At 36.9% G+C, this 20,541-nt stretch overlaps 1 protein-coding gene across 2 annotated transcripts in view; it reads right to left on the reverse strand.

The window, feature by feature from the left end:
- Positions 1-20,541, reverse strand: part of CNTNAP2 (contactin associated protein 2) — a 2,019,732-nt gene that overhangs the window by 1,177,625 nt on the left and 821,566 nt on the right. For both annotated transcript variants that reach the window (XM_049714704.1, XM_049714703.1), the window contains exon 5: positions 15,797-15,944. In XM_049714704.1, the coding sequence (XP_049570661.1) occupies positions 15,797-15,944 (148 nt within the window). The remainder of the gene's footprint in view (positions 1-15,796; positions 15,945-20,541) is intronic.

Consider the following 20,541-nt stretch of genomic DNA (forward strand, 5'->3'; position numbering starts at 1 on the left):
AAAGCAATTATACTCCAATAAAGATGTAAAAAAAAACCACTTAATAAATAGTAGTTATTTCTCAGCTTCTGGATCCAATATTTCCTAGCAGATATATTTCTGATTCAAACTAGTAAGAATTAATCTAAACAAATGATAGTTTAGTTAACCAATCACCCTCTTTTTCCTTAACTGAAAGGCAAGCATGGGGGAAGGAGGGGTGGGAGAGGAATGGATTGGGAGTTTGGGGTTAGCAGATGTAAACCATTATATATAGAATGGATATTAAAAAACAAGGTCCTACTATATAGCATGGGAAACTATATTCAATATCCTGTGATAAACCATAATGGAAAAGAATTTTTAAAAGAATGTATATATACATAAGTAAAACTGAATCACTTTGCTGTACAGCAGAAATTAACACAGCATTGTAAATCAACTATACTTCAATAAAAAAATATCAATTTTCTAAAAAAAAGCAATCAAGGAAACAGCGATATACTTAATTGTGAAATGTAGCCCCAGTATATTACAGGAAATAAGATCACAACCAACAACATTCCTATTCTTTACTTCCACCCCCAAAAAAGGTATCAAATTTCCTCTTACCCCAAAAAAAAAAATCAATTTTGTGGTCAATATTATTATGAAATAAGTGAATTAGCTAAACCATATTGAAGCTGCCTGGAACTCTCCAGATAGCTCGAATCTGATCAGTTCAATTTATAGCAATATAAAATCAGCCAAACTAATTTAATGACATCACCCACTAAAGAAACTGTTTGAACCTCTATATACAGCATGGTTCTTTCTACATATTATGCCCCACTATGTACATCTCTGAATCAACATGATTAAGATGATACAGGGATTCTACTCTCAAAATCCAAAAAGCATTCACTTGTATCTCATCATTCCATTTCTTATGACAGGCCTATGAGGTAGGGAAGGAGAAGGTGGCATAGCATTTCATATGGATTGGAAAGATCTGACACAGATTACTGAACATATTCACTGGGTCACGTGGTGTTATGTGGTTAACGGAAGTGTTATTAAAAATGCAAAACCAGTCCTTCCTTCTTTCCTTAATCAGTAGGCATGCAGCCCTTTGAAAAGGAAGTTGAGAAATAGGACAAAACTTCATTTTACTTATGTATTTATTTCCTCTCTTCCAGAGAAAATCAGCCTTTATACTATACATTAAAGGTCAGTGTTTCTCAAATCTGAATGGAGTATGTGAAAACAATATGAATTTGTAGACTATTAGCAATGCATATTCTATAATATTTCTATGGTTTTTAACTGTCTACTGGAAAAAGTAAAATATAAAGGAACAATCATACAAATAATACTTGGCTCAAACTAGGTAAAGGATGCAGTCAAACTTAAATTCACATTAAAGAAAATGTAAAAACAGCCAAAAAAAGAATATAGCTTCAAACTGATCCTAGTTGAAAAGACTATATAACTAATGACAAAGTAATGATAATCTATTAATCAAAATAAAACAGCTTGTATTTTAGAAAATTAGAAGAAATTTTGCATGATTCTCGACAAAGAGCACAGATAAAAGATATGAGAATTCAAGGGGTCACCTTTCCTTTCAATACTGATGCCAATAAGGTGATATAGTAGTGTTTCCATCTACAGTGCATACATAGGAGATTTATCTATATAAGTACAGTATAATACCATGACTATCACCCTTATCAATATTAAGTCTAAGAAAATCTCAGCATGCAGGATATACTTTCTGCACATACCAGGCACTAAAATACAGATGAAATAAAAATTAAACTGATTCTAACAGTGTGTCTATTTCCTTTATTTCAAAGTGACTAACAACGTTAACAGACCAATCACCAGGTGACTAGCACCACCTATGCAAGCAGTTCTCACCGGGGGCAATTTTGCATCCCCGCCTTCCCCCAGGAGACATTTCCTAATGTCTGGTGTCAATTTTGGTTGTCAAAACTGGAGGAGGCATGAGGTACAACCAGCATCTAAGGGATGCTGCTTAAGATTCTACAATGAGCAGGGCATTCTCTTCCCCACCATGTCTAACAATAAATTCTCTGGTCAAAAACATCAAAAGTGTCAAGGAGAGACTTTGACCTATACTGATATTCACCGTGAGCAAAGTATAAAATACGATTTGTTTTAAAGCATTTATTTATTCTTTTCTTTTAGAAGGAAGTTACAAAACTAAGAAAAAAATAAGAATACAGAATGAATGAATGCCACAAATTATAAAAGCAGGAGGTGATGAGGTGATCTAGAGTGACTGTGGAAGGTCATGTGAGAGATGGAGGAGATTCTACCATTATGCTGAGCGGTTTTGAGCCAAGTCCAGAATGAGTCTACATTGTTGGCTGACAAAGGAGGAAACACAATGCATTCTTCAGTCATCTTATGACCTTGAATTAAGAGGACTTCCCTTGTAGCATGGTTTTAAATGAATTTGTGTTACGTTTTACCTTAAACATGGTTGAAGAAAGCTCCTTTGAAGAAGGAATTGAAACCCCCTGTTCTGCTCTACCCCTCAGACATGCTTCTGGACCTCTCACTGGGTTGTGCTGTAATAATTACTGAATTTGCTTTTTGACTGCTGACTCTAGCATTAGTAAATATACTTTATTTTGGGTCAACTGAAAGCATCCTGGTAAGAGATGGATACAACTTTACTCTAAATTTGGAGTAGAGGTTAATCAGAGGGGTCATTAAACCAACTGTGCTCAGAGTCAAAGACTTAAGAGAGTGAGTTTAATCATATTTTCACCTAATCCTTTGCAACATGGGAAAATCTTGTAAAAATGATTTGAGGGAAAGACTGATCTTTTCTATATAAGCACCATGCCATAGGAAAGAGGATTCCCCTCCCAAATATTAAAACATTCACATGTCTAAGTAAGTGTAAGGAGGTACTTGCAATTCTCTAGATTCATTTTGTACAATACACAAATATGGCTGAGAGAGCAAGTTTAAAAGAGCACAAACCACTCAATATACACAACCTGATAAACAGCAGGCTGATTGCAGAGGAGGAAGAATGTTGCATGTGGTTTTGCATGTTGTTGATACGACCAATGCTAGAAATTAATACAATCCATGTGGTGATATTTGGATCACATGGTGAAATCACATTTACACAGATAAAGGTCTTATCCAGAGCCTAATTTTACCAATAATTTCAGGAAATAAGCATTCAAGAGACTTTAGTTTAAGGCCCAAAATTAAGGCCCAATATTATGTGTACATTGACATCTAAGAAAAACCAGGAGGGTCTAAAATAACCTACCACCAAGTTCCCCTCACACCCTGCTCCCATGGATCAGGTCCCCTAGCCAAAACTCCTCCCTTATCTCAGGGGTCAGGCAGAGTTCCTGCTTATTCCTGAGTGTTTAAGTTATGAAACATCTCCATTCAACACCTCAGTGATTACCTAGCTTATGAGTTATTTTCCAGGGAGTTGTGAACATAAATCTAGAGAGGGAAAGCAACCTAAAACAGGGATATCTTGCTCAAAACATTCCATAGATAAGGACTTTTCTCCTAGAAGAGATAATTATTTGGGGGTGCTTGGGGGTACAGTTATTGGAATGTTTAAAGAAATTGGTCCAGATCAATTGCCTTCTTTCTCCCCTAAGATCATTCTCCCAGTAACTTGGAGTGAAATGGAACATAGGACAGCTTCTTCAACTCCTCCCAGCTCACCAAAACAAGCATGAAAGGCTGAAAAGACTAATATGACACTGTCTGGAGCATAAGAAAATACTGCATATGTGCTCCATCCAGAATAGGAGTATAAAAAAGAAAACTGTGATAATTCTCTTCAAGTCTTGGTAAGAAGGATCTGACACTAGTCTAATAGGAATAAAATGATCAAATGTTTTAAAATGACTGATTTCTTTTTTTTTTCTTTTTTTTTTTTTTTGTGGTACGCGGGCCTCTCACTGTTGTGGCCTCTCCCCTTGCGGAGCACAGGCTCCGGACGCGCAGGCCCAGTGGCCGTGGCTCACGGGCCCAGCCGCTCCGCGGCATGTGGGATCTTCCCGGACCAGGGCACGAACCCATGTCCCCTGCATCGGCAGGCGGACTCTTAACCACTGCACCACCAGGGAAGCCCTGATTTCTAATTTTTAAGTGATATATATCCAAGTAATCTGGGTTGCTGGAAATTTAGAAGTCAGCATACTAGATGATTATTTTATTAGACTGTTACTTTTAATTCATGAGGGTGCTAACTACCATCTTAAATATTTGTTCTTATCTCCCTAGCTAAGCTAATTTAAATAACAACTCAAGAATAGAAGCTAATAAAAAAAATCTCTTAGTATATATTTGCAGCATTTTAAATTTTACTTTCCTCACATCAAACAAGGATTATAAGTAAAATATTGATGAACTGCGTAACTGTAAGTTGGACTTTAATACTCTTTGTAATCACCTAACATACATAAGGATTAACATACACGTAAAAAGGAGCTAAAATATCTCAGAAGCTGAGATTTCCTTTAGACATATACTGATGTTGATAAACTTTCTGCACAAAAATGCAAAGAAAGCTTGAGTTGTGTTGTTTGCAAGCTGTCCTCAAATGAGTGTATTCTGAAGATCAGTCATTTAAATTGTCCTGTTGGAAATTTGGGATGTGCAATATTGCTGAGATATTTTTCTTGTTAAATATCTCCTTCTATATGTTCTTATGGTGAAAACTGTGACAATGTTTTAGTCACTAGAATCTACAAATATTTTCTGTAGGTCATTGCTGTAATTATAAAAGTCCTTGTGGGTGGAGAAGAAGAAAAGAATAATTAACAAGAGGGGAGAGGTATCAAATGTCAGAGAGGAAGCAATGCTCTAGACTGCTTTGCAGGATTCCTAGGTCTGCAATTAACTCCTTTATGCAAGTCACATAAACCTGTGAGTTTTGGTTTCCTCATTAGTCCAATAAGGGATTGGGCTGGGAAGTCTCTTGGGAACTTTTTAAAGTTCTGGTAGAGTACACATACGGCTGGGCTCTTCCTTTTAATCAAAATGCCTTATTTGTAAACCATGCTGAAGCATGGTAATTTTTCATTAATTTATTCTTATCTTCAGTCAATTATCAGAAAATATTATGCTTTGTTTTAATATGTTTATTTTTCTTGGAAAATTGTTTTATGAAAATAATTTTTGAATAATATTTGCAATACAAATATATCCTCTCTTATTCCATAATAGAAGTATATGATTATTCCTAACTTGGGGCTGCAAACATGGGTCTGATTACATGTTATTCTGTACTAATAATTCTGCTTTGCTTTAAGTCAAAATTGTTGATTTTATATGTGAACTTTGAAAATTCCTGAGGGTAAATTTAAAGTTAGATTTTGTAGAAAGCAATATAATGTAACCCTAACTCTAAATCAGTGACTTACAAAGTATTTCTCCTGAATATGAACTAGCTGTCACTTGTGACTGTCTTGTACTTGAGTAGAATGTTATACTTCCTCTGCCTTCTCATTGAACAAACTCAATAGTAACTATTTTCCAAGTAAATAAATCACACTGGAAAAAAATAATTAAATGCTGATAGCCTGTATCTCCACACGCACGAAAAATGAGAATGAACTTCTTTGTTCTTCATTTTCATAAATCTCATTTCAATGCAAATGTCATCCTCAAATTTCAATCCAGGGATGAGACCCACTGCGTACCTGACTTTTTATTACATAAAATGATAGTACCTTATTATGTTTTAATATCTATACTTTTAAATTTAGATTGCTAAAAAAGTAAAGACTGTGACACAAATGATCCAGTCTATTTTCACCATCTCAACAAACAGCAGACTACTGCAAGAATGATCAGTTACTGCATTATCACCACAGAGGTGAACCACAGTTAGATGTAGAGAAATAGTCTATTATAAAATATTCCAATTCCAGTTTGAAAAACAATCTACTTTTTAAAGAACCAAAGAATACAACATGTGCTTGAATCTAAATCCCATTTCTCTTAATAGCAAGACCATTTCTGGTTATACACAGTAAATGTATTTATTTTCTATCTAACTGCACACAAGCTTAAGATCACAGCGTGTCCTTGCATACATAATACACTGGCATGACAATTTTAATTATCTCTTTACCATGTATAACTTGACTTTGATAGCTATTAAATCTATTTTTATATGAATTTACTTTTATTTTCACATCACTCAATATAAAGTTCAAGTTAATTAATGAGTGTGGTATTTTCCCCTCTGATGAGAAGCAATTTATATTTGTATTCCATGAAGCAGCCTCATGAAATTGTTCTTTAAGATAATCTTAAACAGAAATAACACAAGGTCTAGAAATATTTAACTAGAAAAAGAAATACTGAGTTCTTTCTTTTAAATACGGCTCTTCTGGTACACCTATTAAGACATTCAGTTTAGCAATTATTTCAACATTCTGTAGGCCCCTAGAGCACCATTCAATATGATGTAATAGAATCATACCCTGTTTGAAAGAGAAATTAATGAAACAATCCCATTCACCATTGCAACAAAAGAATAAAATACCTAGGAATAAACCTACCTAAGGAGGTAAAAGACCTGTACTCAGTATAAGACACTGAAAGAAATCAAAGATGACACAAACAGATGGAGAGATATACCATGTTCTTGGATGGGAAGAATCAATATTGTGAAAATGACTATACTACCCAAAGCAATCCACAACTTCAATGCAATCTGTATCAAATTACCAATGGCATCTTTCACAGAACTAGAACAAAAAATCTTAAAATTTGTATGGAGACACAAAAGACCCTGAATAGCCAAAGCAATCATTTCTTTTTAACATCTTTATCGAAGTATAATTGCTTAATAATGTTGTGTTAGTTTCTGCTGTATAACAAAGTGAATCAGCTATATGTATACATATATCCCCATATCCACTCCCTCTTGTGTCTCCCTCCCACCCTCCTTATCCCACCCTTCTAGGTGGTCACAAAGCACCAAGCTGATTTCCCTGTGCTATGGAGAGCCAAAGCAATCTTGAGGAAAAAAACAAGAACAAAACAGAGCTGGAGGAATCAGACTCCCTGAATTCAGACTATACTACAAAGCTACAGTAATCAAGACAATATGGTACTGGCACAAAAACAGAAATATAGATCAATGGAACAGGACAGAAAGCCCAGAGATAAACCCACACACCTATGGTCAACTAATCTATGACAAAGGAAGCAAGGATATACAATGGAGAAAAGACAGTCTCTTCAATACGTGGTGCTGGGAAAACTGGACAGCTACATGTAAAAGAATGAAATTAGAACAGCCCTAACACCATACACAAAAATAAACTCAAAATGGATTAAAGACCTAAATGTAAGACCAGACACTATCAAACTCTTAGAGGAAAACATAGGCAGACCACTCTATGATATAAATTGCAGCAAGATCTTTTTTGACCCCCTTCCTAGAGAAATGGAAATAAAAACAAAAATAAACAAATGGGAACTAATGAAGCTTAAAAGCTTTTGCACAGCAAAGGAAACCATAAACAAGGTGAAAAGACAACCCTCAGAATGGGAGAAAATATTTGCAAATGAATCAATGGACAAAGGATTAATCTCCAAGATCTATAAACAGCTCACGCAGCTCAATATCAAAAAAAAACCCAATCAAAAAACGGGCAGAAGACCTAAATAGACATTTCTCCAAAGAAGACATACAGATGGCCAAGAGGCATATGAAAAGATGCTCAACATCACTAATTATTAAAGAAATGCAAATCAAAGCTACAATGATGTATCATCTCATACCAGTCAGAATGGCCATCATCAAAAAATCTACAAACAATAAATGCTGGAGATGGTGTGGAGAAAAGGGAACCCTCTTGCACTCTTGGTGGGAATGTAAATTGATACAGCCACTATGGAGAACAGTAGGGAGGTTCCTTAAAAAACTAAAATTAGAACTACCATACGACCCAGCAATCCCACTACTTGGCATATACCCTGAGAAAACCATAATTCAAAAAGAGTCATGTACCACAATGTTCATTACAGCACTATTTACAATAGCCAGGACATGGAACCAACCTAAGTGTCCATTGACAAATGAATGGATAAAAAAGATGTGGCACATATATACAATGGAATATTACTCAGCCATAACAAGAAATGAAGTTTAATTACTTGTAGTGAGGTGGATGGACTTAGAATCTGTCATACAGAGTGAAGTAAGTCAAAAAAGAGAAAAACAAATACTGTATGCTAACACATATATATGGAATCTAAAAAAAAAAAAGTGGTTCTGAGGAAACTAGGGGCAGGACAGGAATAAATATGTAGACCTAGAGAATGGACTTGAGGACACGGGGAGGGGGAAGGGTAAGCTGGGAAGAAGTGAGAGAGTGGCATGGACATATACACACTACCAAATGCAAAATAGATAGCTAGTGGGAAGCAGCCGCATAGCACAGGGAGATCAGCTCGGTGCTTTGTGACCACCTAGAGGGGTGGGATAGGGAGGGTGGGAGGGAGATGCAAGAGAGAAGGGATATGGGGATATAAGTGTATATATATATATATATATATATATATTTCTGATTCAGTTTGTTATACAGCAGAAACTAACACAACGATGTAAAGCAATTGTGCTCCAATTAAGATGTTAAAAAAAAAAAAGACACATTCACCCCAATGTTCATTGCAGTACTATTTACAACAGCCAAGTCATGGAAGCAACCTAAATGTCCATCAACAGACGAATGGAAAAAGAAGATGTGGTTCATATATACAATGGAATATCACTCAGCCATAAAAAGGAATGAAATTGGGTCATCTGTAGAGACATGAATAGATCTAGAGACTGTCATACAGAGTGAAGTAAGTCAGAAAGAGAAAAACAAATATTGTATATTAACGCATATATGTGGAACCTAGAAAAATGGTACGGATGAACCAGTTTGCAAGGCAGAAACAGAGACACAGATGTAGAGAACAAATGTATGGACACCAAGGGGGGAAAGGGGAGGGGTGGGATTAATTGGGAGATTGGGATTGACATATATACACTACTATGTATAAAATAGATAATTAATAAGGACCTACTGTATAGCACAGGGAACTCCACTTCACTGTACATTAGAAACTAACATAGCATTGTAAGACAACTATACCCCAATTAAAAAACAAAAGAAAATATACTGTCATATAGCATTATTTGAATAACATTAATAAAAAGAAATGTGTATTAGTAATAAAAATATCATACCCTGTTCAACCAATGAAGGAATTTATACAACATCAAGTAGTAAATAGTAATCAATTTTCACTGAGGGAATAAGGTAGATCTGCATCATTTACATCTGACATTAGTTCAGTTCAGCAAACATTAATTGCGTGCAGGGAGTCTGCTAATTAGTAGGACGCCAATGATGGCTAAGATGACTGTGTCTGCCCGGTCCTCCCAATATCTTACAGTCTGCTACATATTTGGAATGTTTTGATGAATATTCCACTAGAAATATTTACATAGTGTAAAAGGAGTAAAGAAAAAATGATGTGCTTCATTCTGGAAATTCAGAGAAATCTTCTTGCTGGAAATTGCATCTCGAGTGAATCTTGGAGGATAAGACAATTTGGTCAGAAGAATGATGGAGAGGGTACTGCAGTTGGGGAGGATATCTAGGATGAACACATGCTATGGAAGCAGGTCATGTATTTGGAAATACGGATAGTTTGTATTAGCGGAGCATAAAGTACAACATGGAAATGATAGGACATTAAGACAGCAGAGGTAATAGGAAGGGCACTATATGTCAAGCTAACAACTTGGACTTTATAGGCAAATGTAGGATCATAAAGTGTTTTAAGCACAGGCGTGATACGATCTGATTTGCATTTTAGATTTTAAATTAGCAACATACTTTACACATAGAATTCGACAAATGCTAATGGACTGATGAATCTGTGTCACAATATATTGATCCTCAAGCAACATACAAATCTTTTACTTCACATATGTGTGTGTGATGAACACAAAATACAATAATGCAAGTATTACACAAAATGAAATATCTAATGTAAATAGGAAAACATGGGTTGACATTCAGAAGTGTTTTTACTTTTCTGCCCAGTTAAACTGATCTACACAGAAATTCTTACCAATTTTAATGAATAAATGTTGCACTGGATTGAGTAATGTTTCCCCCAAATTCATAACCACCCAGCAACTCAAAATGTGGCCTTATTTGGAAATAGGGTCTTTGCAGATGTAATTAGTTCCTTTAAGATGAGGTCATACTGAATTAGAGTAGATCCTAAATCCAATGACTGGTGTCCTTGTAAAAAGGTCATGTGAAGACACAGAGACATAGACACACAGAGGGAAGACGGCCACGTGAAGGAAGAGGCAGGCATTGGAATGATGTGGCAACACCGGTCAGGGAACACCAAGAATTGCTAGCAACCACCAGATGCTAGAGGAGAGGCATGGGATGGTTCCTCTCTCTGAGACTCCAGAAGGAACCAACGCTGCTAACACCTTAATTTCAGACTTATGCTCTCTAGAAACATGAGAGAATAAATCTCGGTTGTCTTAAGCTACACAGTTTGTGGTATTTTGTTACGACAGCCCTGGGAACCTAATATACATACACCTGGCAGCATCTCTTGCCTAGGCAGCACGGGAGCTACGGCAGTTAGTCCGTGGTCCTTAGGAGAGAATATTCCCATTGGCACAGCATGAAAAGGACAAAACACTGTCCTCCTTCTAACTGTACTCGGCACCTCTTGATCTATTTCCCCCCCCGGCTGGCACTTAATTTCCACCAGGATTTGCACTGGGTAACATATATATATAGGCTTTATTAATTATTCATCCAAATTGAAAGTGTATATAAAAATGACTTTGGTTTGTGTGTATCCTGGTTTGCCAAGGTGCTGATCTTACTTTTATGAAGACTCTGGTTAAAAGCTAATTTAGTATTTGTCATCAGAAAATGCTCACTGCTTTAATCAATGCACCATGTAGGGATTTTGTAAGATGCATGTTTGAGTGCTTCAGACATAAATGATTTTTAAAAGTTATTAGACTGAGACCTCTCCCTTCTGCTTCATGCAGTCCCTTTGGTACAGAGTAAGAAGATTAGCATCAGTGTTTTGGGAGAAAGCTTACAGAGTCAGAAGACATTGGGAATATCATTAAGTTTTAAAAATAACAGCATGCACTTATTTCAACTAAACTTGAGGGAAAACCAAATGTAGAGGGAGCAGAATGATTTAAAATGAGTCTAAATTCACTGAAATTGGAATTCATATTATCATCAAGACGAGTCAGGAAACAAAAACAGTGGAAGCCCTAAAGGCTTAAAAGCAGTGGCCTGGAAATAAACTTCTCCCTCCACCTGGGACAGAGTGAACTTCTTACTTTCAACCTTGAGAAGTATCTAACTTCTCAGATGACAGAGTAGCCATGGAAGGACTGCAGAGAAGAAAGATGACAAATACAAGGGGAATCACAGTAGGTACACGCTCCCACAGAAGCAGCTTCATACTGATACTTTTCCTTCTCTAGTTCTTCTGGCAAACTTTGAAGTACAAACCCATTCCTTAACCTGCAGGTATAAGACAGATCTCAGATAAACCCCCTAAAGGGTTTCTAAAAAGTTGAGAGAATTCATTTCTTTTCCCTAGGAGTGATCAACGCCTAGTATCTCCTTGCTGGACTCTGGAATACACAGGATTGCTGTTATTAAGGGGGCAAAATGGGAGTGTATCTGAGGGACACTTCCCCTCTCAAAGATCCATGATTCCCTTCCCACTGAAAACTCAAACAAAGCCCTTGAGGCAGTAGCTCACTAAATGGTAAAAAAAAAAAAAAAAAAAAAAGAAAAGAAATAGAAGGCCACCTTCTACGAGGCCACTCTAGTCTGAACTCCAGTATAGGTAAGTTTAAATCATCGATTAATTTTGGAAAAGTTGTCCATAACAAATATGTTTAACACATCTTTTTCTTATTATAAACATGTATATTTTTCTTGTAAAAGACATAAATATATTTTGCATTCTTCATATATAGATATATGAAAAATAATGGGATCTGGACATTGGTTAGGAAAATGACCTGGTTAGAGGAATGACCAGTCATAAATTTTTGACAGTACAGACAGCTTCCATGATGATTAAATTATCGTTTTCCAAACTAAGAAAAAAAAATTAGAGATTGCCATTTAAAAAATAAATGTTAAAAAAAGGACACAGGAGAAAAATAAGAAGCAGATGTTTTGGTTCTTATAGTCTGTACCATCCAATATGGGAGCCAGTAGTCACACTACTTAAAACTCAAATTCGAATGAAAATTAAACACAGCTTAGTTCTCAGTTGTCTTAGCTACATTTCAAGTACTCAGTAACCACACGTGGCTAGTGGCTGGAGCAGATCTAGAACACTGACATCTTTGTATAAAGTTTTATCTTACTTTATGTTGCCAATTTATCATTTACTCCACTGGCATCTATTGGTATAAAGGTTAATCCAGTTTCCCAAAGTGTAGGATTATTTTCCCCCCAGAGAGGTTTGGAAACTAGAAAAGTCTGGCATCCTATTTAGCTTCAAGCATTTTTCCTTCATGTCTTGTGATTGCCAAGGCCCAGGCTTGATGGAAAATCTCGTGATAGCACTAACAATAATAATAATAAAAAAAGACAGGGTTGGCTTTAAAAACTACTCAGAAAAAACAAAAAACAAAAAACAACAAAAAAAACTACTCAGTTAGAAAAACAGATAAATAGAAGACAATTCAACAGAAGTATGGGCACAGTTCTTGAACAAACCCTTCAAAAAAGAGGGTATACAAATTACAGTAAGCATAACCTCCTCAAAAATCAGGAAAATGTTCACTAACACTAAACTGCATATAATGAACAAACACCAGAATGGCTAAAACTTTCAAACGTTCATTTCTAAATGTCTGAATTTGTGGCGCAACTAGGAATCCTAGTACATTGGTTTTGACAGTCTAAATTGATAAAACCACTTTAGGAAATTTTTCTCATTATTAACAAAGTTAGACATACATATATCCTAATTTGGTATTACCCCTTCCTAGCTCTATACCTATGAAAAACGTTCATAGCAATTCTATTGAAATAACCAAAAACTGGACACAACTCAATGTTTATCAACACGAAATGAATACATAATTGTAGAATAGGCATACACTAGAATAATATTATTCATGAAAATAAACAAATACCACAAATAACAACATGGGTAATTTCACAAATATTTTGAACAAAAGAAGTCAGAGGGGAAATAATGTATATTTTATTATTTCATTTGTATGAGATTTAAAAATTTTAAAAACTACCCTAATCTATGGGGATAAAAATCAGGTGAATATTTACCTTTAAGAAGTAGTAGTAACTGGGAGGGGGCCTGATGGGTGCTTCTGGGGTGTCAATATAATTGACTTAACCTGATGAAGGTCACATGGGGTTCACTTTGTTAGAATTTAGGAGCAGGAAAACAGTAATGGTGGTGAGGTCTTGTTGTACCACCAGGATGTCCGGTTTCCCTTTCAGCTCTGTCACTTAGGCTGTGTGCCTTTGGGGAAATTTTAACCCTCATTATTTGTATCCTAATAAATACTGCTACTGGATTAATTGCTCCACTTTCTCTCTTACCATGTTTTTCTTATTTACTGTGATATGATTAACATTTAGCATATTTCATGACCCATGGAAATTGCTCAATAAATAATTATTAATAAAATAAATTACATACATCCTGTTTCCATGGAGAATATTACTTATTTTTCATTTACTGAAAACTGAACATGCTCCTTAGAAAATATGTCATGCAGACAAAAACATTTTGTTTTGGCCTTCCCATCATGATGCTGAAAGCTAGAATATGCATGAACACAGAGTTCTGTTCCCATGAATACCCAGACCACATAGTAGAAAGGCTCCCAGTTTATGTTGAGGGTCATTTTAGGCTTCTGAAAAGTTAAATCTTCTTCCTGAATATCTACATTCTCCTGAAGAACTAAATCTGTCTCTCTACTCATTATATTTGCTACTATAAAGTGATGACAAAATAAAAGAAACACCTATGGAAGTTATTAAATGATCTCTTTGGCCCTTTTTTAGTAACCAGCCCAGTTTTCACACAGCAGTACTGCCCATGAATAAATACGATTTGGTCATCACTACAGGTACTAAATTCATACAAAGGTGAAAGCTTTATACACTTTTTATTATAAACTACCAAATGTTTGGTTAATTTTTAAAAGCTTGCTCAATAGGACATTTGCATTTTCTGATTACAGTTAAGCTTTTGTTGCTATGGGTCTACAGGAAGGGATAGGGGAGAGTCTAATAGGAAACTCCTTGCGTGAAGCTGATCTCCTGATTCCCTACCCTATCTGTATCCAGCATCCCTCCTCCCCCAGCAATTAGAACAGGAAGAAAAACTTCCCGGGAGGAGATGACTATTTTACCAGACACTTCATATTCTAAAGCTAGTGTCTGGGGGAATTCCCTGGCGGTCCAGTGGTTAGAACTCAGTGCTTTCATTGCTAAGGGCACATGTTCAATCCCTGGTTGGGGAATTAAGATCCCGCAAGACGTGAGGCGCAGCCACATCAAATAAAGCCAGTGTTTGCAAATCATGTGTTTGCAGACTGAATGTGGCCTCAAAAAGCCTCAAATAATCTTTAAAGTAATTCTGTGTTAGTACTGCCTTCATAGAAGCAAATAAGATCCATCTTCTCCAGAAGAAGCCACCATCAACCTTCACCTAAAAGAAGTTCCACAGATAAAGTTTTGAAGAAACTGAGGTCACAGTTCAAGAAGATGGATGGGCATAAAGTTAAGGACAAGAAGGATAGGCAGACAAGAATGCTAAGAAGAAGGAAGAAAGGAAAGAATTAAGAGGAGGAGGGAGAGGAGGAGAAAGCACCACTAGCAAAACCGGCTGAAACAACAGACAGCAGAATGACAATCCCTAAAACTCCATATATTGGAATCATTAGACACAGATATAATGTATTTAAAAAATACAAAAGGGTAATCAAAAACACGATGAAAGGAAAAGAAACTTTTTAGGTGACTGAGTAAGTATTTTTTGTTTTTGTTTTTTGGCGATACGCAAAAAAACTGCTGTGGCCTCTCCCGTTGTGGAGCACAGGCTCTGGACGCGCAGGCTCAGCGGCCATGGCTCACGGGCCCAGCCGCTCCGCGGCATGTGGGATCTTCCCGGACCGGGGCACGAAACCGTGTCCCCTGCATCGGCAGGCGGACTCCCAACCACTGCGCCACCAGGGAAGCCCCCTGAGTAAGTTTTTAAAAGGAACTAATAAAACTTTTAGACATATAAAATATAATTGACCTTAAAGCTCAGTGGTTGGCTTTAAAATAACAAAAGGTATATATAATTAAAGAGAACCAGAAGGAAGTTCTTAAGACTGTTTTCAAATCCATCACAGAGTCAAAAAGATGAATAAGAGTGTAAGTTTCTGTTTTTTAAATATTTCATAAGACTTCAAGCAACTTTATGAATAAGCTTTGCTGTTTTAGTCTACTGAACAGAAATCATTTCCCAAGTCCTCTACTTAAGGTGTCCTTAAGATATTCTTATATGTGTGTTTGTGTAAAAATGTAAATATATATTTATAACATACAAACAACCTTATATATTATTTATATAAAGAAACATTGCAATTTACTGTCAGAGAAAGCAACTAATATTAAATAATTCAAAATAACAAAATTACTAATTAAATGAAGATGACAAAATCCACCACAAATTTCGACAGAATGGTACTCACAGTAAGAACAGCCGTAGACCTCAATTCTGAGCCCAATGCGGCCTTCTCCATTCCAGTCCAGAGGCACGATGCGCACATAGCGGGCGATTACTGGATGCTGTAAATCATGCCGAACCACACTATCGGAGTTGACGTTCCCAGGAAATGCCTGAAAAATAAACGGGATTCGAAAATTAGGGGAAAATACTTTAGAAACAACCATGTTCTCTATGTGCTGCAATAAACTTAAGTATTTTTATCCAATGGAGGGATTTCATATTCTCTAAACCATAAACAATTTGAAAAAAGCTTCTGTATGTTCTTTATTTGAAAACACATCCAATTTTAAATGGGAACTAGGCCAAAGTTTCCATGGGTCCTTTCATATGTGGAAATGCACACATATATTAAAAGAATGAAACACTGTGGCACGCACTGTAGTATCCAGTAAACATTTAAATTACGAGTTCTATTATTTCACATTTAAACTATACAATAAGCAATTTTTCACAGAATCCAACTGTATTTCTTGCTTTTTAAAAATCTTCTCTATGTTACCTTCCCATACCATCATTACAAATTTGAAAATTTTTTCAACATAAGCTCGGTAAAAAGAGCAGAGGCTTGTGCAGAGGCGTGGGACTTCTACCTTTTATTAGCATAAATATACATGAGTGGATCAGAAACATGTTTATTTCATTTTTCTTATTTATAGAAGATTCTGTCAAGAATCATTTGCCATGAATCTTTTTTTATGTTGAATGTTCATATTGTCTATATTTTTTCAGCAGAGAACAAATGGATTTTCTTTGGGCCTGGCTAGCAAACATTTATAAAACATTTACTGTATAATAAGTATAAAGCAAGATAATACAGGGGGCACAGGGATAGGGAAAGCCATAGATGCCACTCTCAAAAAGAATCTAATAATAAGAATTTAATAATAGGAAAAATGTCAGTATAAAATTATAATTTAAAGCAAGGACGATTTAAATCAAGAGACCATGATATTTTAGAATGTCAAATAAATGAGAAATATATGTGTTTACTGTTTTAAACATGAACCACTTAATTTCATATATACATTCTAGCTGTCCCTACCTTAGATAACTTTAGTTTTTGGAAAGCTATATTCTACATGAGATCTTTTATATTTATTTAAATAATCTCCTAAGCATTGAAATAAAAATTTTAAAAGAACACTGAACTTTTTTAGTCACGAAAAGATACAACATAAACACTATATTACATTGCTAATCTGTTATATTCTTGACCTAAGGTTTTGAATTTGCTTCTATTTAAAATCAGGAGTTTCATCTTTTTGAAATATCTCTTTTATAACAACTTTTAAGAGTTATAAAATTAATAAGAGGCACGTAAAGAGATGCTTTTAATAAAAAAGTACATCGCAGCTATGAAACGGAAGGCTCTGGTTCAATTGCACACAAATATCACAAAGGTAAATTTGTGGTATAAAGCTGGTTACCCAGCGCTCATTCTCTAGTCATACTCCTGGCCTCCAAAATACAAAATGTAGGGCTTCCCTGGTGGCGCAGTGGTTGGGAGTCCGCCTGCCGATGCAGGGGACACGGGTTCGTGCCCCGGTCCGGGAAGATCCCACATGCCGCGGAGCGGCTGGGCCCGTGAGCCATGGCCGCTGAGCCTGCGCGTCCAGAGCCTGTGCTCCGCAGCGGGAGAGGCCACAACAGTGAGAGGCCCACGTACCGCAAAAAAAAAAAGCAAAATACAAAATGTATAGTGTAAGACCTAGTAATACAGGGAGCGTACTGAAATATTTCCTCAAGATTTAAACTATTTTATAGAACATAAGATGGTTCCAACAATCTGCATCGTGGGTCATAGTCTATAACATGTACAATTTCATGCTTTGGAAACTGGGATCCCCTTTAGTAATGATTTTTGTTGTGTTCTCCTTGGTTTTCCTCAAGCTACATACTATCACTGCCTTTTCAAAATAGCCACGCCCGCTTCAATCCTTCATTGGACAAAACCATTTGAGCTTCAGGTCTTAAATTTCATCACTTAAATAGACATCTTCTTTGCATCTTGTTGACAACATTTGATTAAGGGAAATAGTAAAAAGTTTTTCTTCTTTTTAGGTATTTTTCTAACCAGCTTTTAGTTTTACAAAGAAGCCACAAATCTAACTACTTTATTAAACCATGGCTGAATTTTAATATCACTATTGGTTGTTCTGTCTTCAAAAGCAATACCAATGAGAATCCCTGAATAAAATCACCTGAATTAACTCCTTGATGGCAGATAGGTTAATCTAACTATTATGTTTTTATAAAAATATTATTTATTTAATTTATTTATTTTTGGCTGCGTTGGGTCTTCATTGCTGCGCGGGCTTTCTCTAGTTGTGGCAAGCGGGGGCTACTCTGTTGCAGTGCGCGGGCTTCTCACTGGGGTGGCTTCTCTTGTTGTGGAGCACGGGCTCTAGGCGCGCAGGCTTCAGTAGTTGTGGCATGCGGGCTCAGTAGTTGTGGCTTGCGGGCTCTAGAGCGCAGGCTCAGTAATTGTGGCGCACAGCTTACCTGCTCCATGGCATGTGGGATCCTCCCGGACCAGGGCTCGAACCTGTGTCCTCTGCATTGGCAGGCGGATTCTTAACCACTGTGTCACCAGGGAAGCCCTAAATATTATCTTAAATAATATTCAACAAAAGCCACCGAACAATTTTAACTTAAGGATCAACTATATGCTTAACATGGTGCTAGGTGGTATATGAATATTAACAACAAAGACAGCAAGTAACTTTCTTGGAACCCTGCTTCTGAGACATTTGTAGCCTTATGAGGCCTGAAAGAAGAAAAATACTCCTCTGCGTTTCTCCTCTACTCCCAGTGCTTTATTTCTGACACCAGATGTAGGGGTTTTCCCACACGTCACACAATCCTTTATGGACACCAGCTGGCGTCCCATAATTTAATTTAATTCTAATACTATCTACCTGGAGATAGATTCAGATCCCACAGGTTAAGGGCTCAGTCCCACAAGATGACCTCCACTTCAGATGCCAATCTCAAGTCCAGTTTGTCACCTATGCTTCTGACAGACCATACGACAGAGGTTCCACGACCACCTCCTTAGATTCAATCACTTGCTGCAGAGCTCACAGGACTCAGAACAGTTTACATACTAGATTACTGGTTTATTATGAAGGATGTAACTCAGGAACAGCCAGATGGAAGGGGTGCATAGAGCAAGGTGGCTGCGAAGGGGTGCCGAGCCCTCTCCGCACGTACCACCCTCCCGGCACCTACACTTACCAAGCTTTCTGAACTCCTGAACTTCTGGGTTTGTATGGTGGCTGCAGTATGCAGGCATGATGATTAAATCATTGGCCACTGGTGACTGAAGTCAATCTCCTGCCCCTCTCTCCTTCCCAGAGGTCAGGATGAGGCTGCAAATTCCAACTCTCTAATCACACAGTTGGTTCCCCTGCTAACCAGCCCCATCTCACAGTTACCTAGGGGCTTTCCAAAAATCACCTCATTGACATGAACTCAGGTGTTGTTGAAAGGAACTTGTTATTCATAACAAAAGACACCCATTTCAGCTTTATTGCGCTTATCACTTAGGAAGTCCCAAGGGTTTTAGAAGCTGTGTGACAGAAAACATGGATCAAGACAGAAAAAATATTTCTTTTTATAAATCATGATGTCACAGGCCTTACTGCAAAAGGCAGCAACAAAAGGAAGTACAGAAGTGCGTGGCATAGCTAGTAATTTCCATAGTACTTGGAATCCTATGAAAACTATGTAATCAGGAAAACTACAGAAAGAGATAGACCTCAGCTGGGTCGGAGGGCAGAATGGTGTTCAGGAGGTAGAAAGGGAGTAGGACACAGGAGAGAACAGGAAAAGGCTGGCATAAAGAAGGAGCTCAGATCTAGGGCTAGATACTTTTCCTTCTCTAGTTCTTCTGGCTAACTTTGAAAACCTAGGGGCAGGATGGTAATAAAGTTCTTTTCATTCCTTCTCCCTGTGTCTGTCCCCCCAAAAGGATTTGACTAGCTTATCTGGAAAATCCACTTTAGAACTATAACTGTGGACTCTGAAGACATCAACTAAGGTATATTCAGGAATAAGTAATAAGGACATATGTCTGATTGGAAGTGTTTATATTGGAACATCATGAATGTTTTAACAAGTTCTGTCTGATTATGGATGAAAGAACCTAGCATGCATTTCTTTTTTTAAGATGACAGAATGAGAGCCATATTCAGGAGATCCTAGGTGGTGGGAGATCATCGTGGGGGCAGAAAGATTAGCAACAAACAGTTAAGAGTGGATGCCACATGGTGGTAAGGGAAAGTAAGAAAATAAAAGAGATCTATTTCAAAAGAAGAAGTAACAACATTTTGAGAGAAGGGAGTAAGAGAAAAGATACAGAGCAACCTATTCCCAGGTATTAACATATTGGCATTGGTGACAGAAAGAGGGAAGGGGGATAAAACAGTAGACATCCATTCCTTCCTTCCCCAGCAAACTCTGCTCTTTAAGTAACAGCAACCAGATTTTCTTTAAAATTTCTTTAAACATTACCCAGACTTCACTCTTAATCCACCTGATCCAGGAGAGGCAGACGCCTCTCTCTGACACCAGGGGTGGGCACCTAACTCAATGGGGCGCAATTTTAGCACTTCTGCTGGAATAATTCATTCACATATTCACTCATTGATCCATCCACTTATTCATTCGCTCAGGAAATATCTGAGAGTCTTTTATGCACCAGAT

The sequence above is a fragment of the Orcinus orca genome, chromosome 9 (assembly GCF_937001465.1).
Source record: "Orcinus orca chromosome 9, mOrcOrc1.1, whole genome shotgun sequence".
Lineage (NCBI taxonomy): Eukaryota > Metazoa > Chordata > Mammalia > Artiodactyla > Delphinidae > Orcinus > Orcinus orca.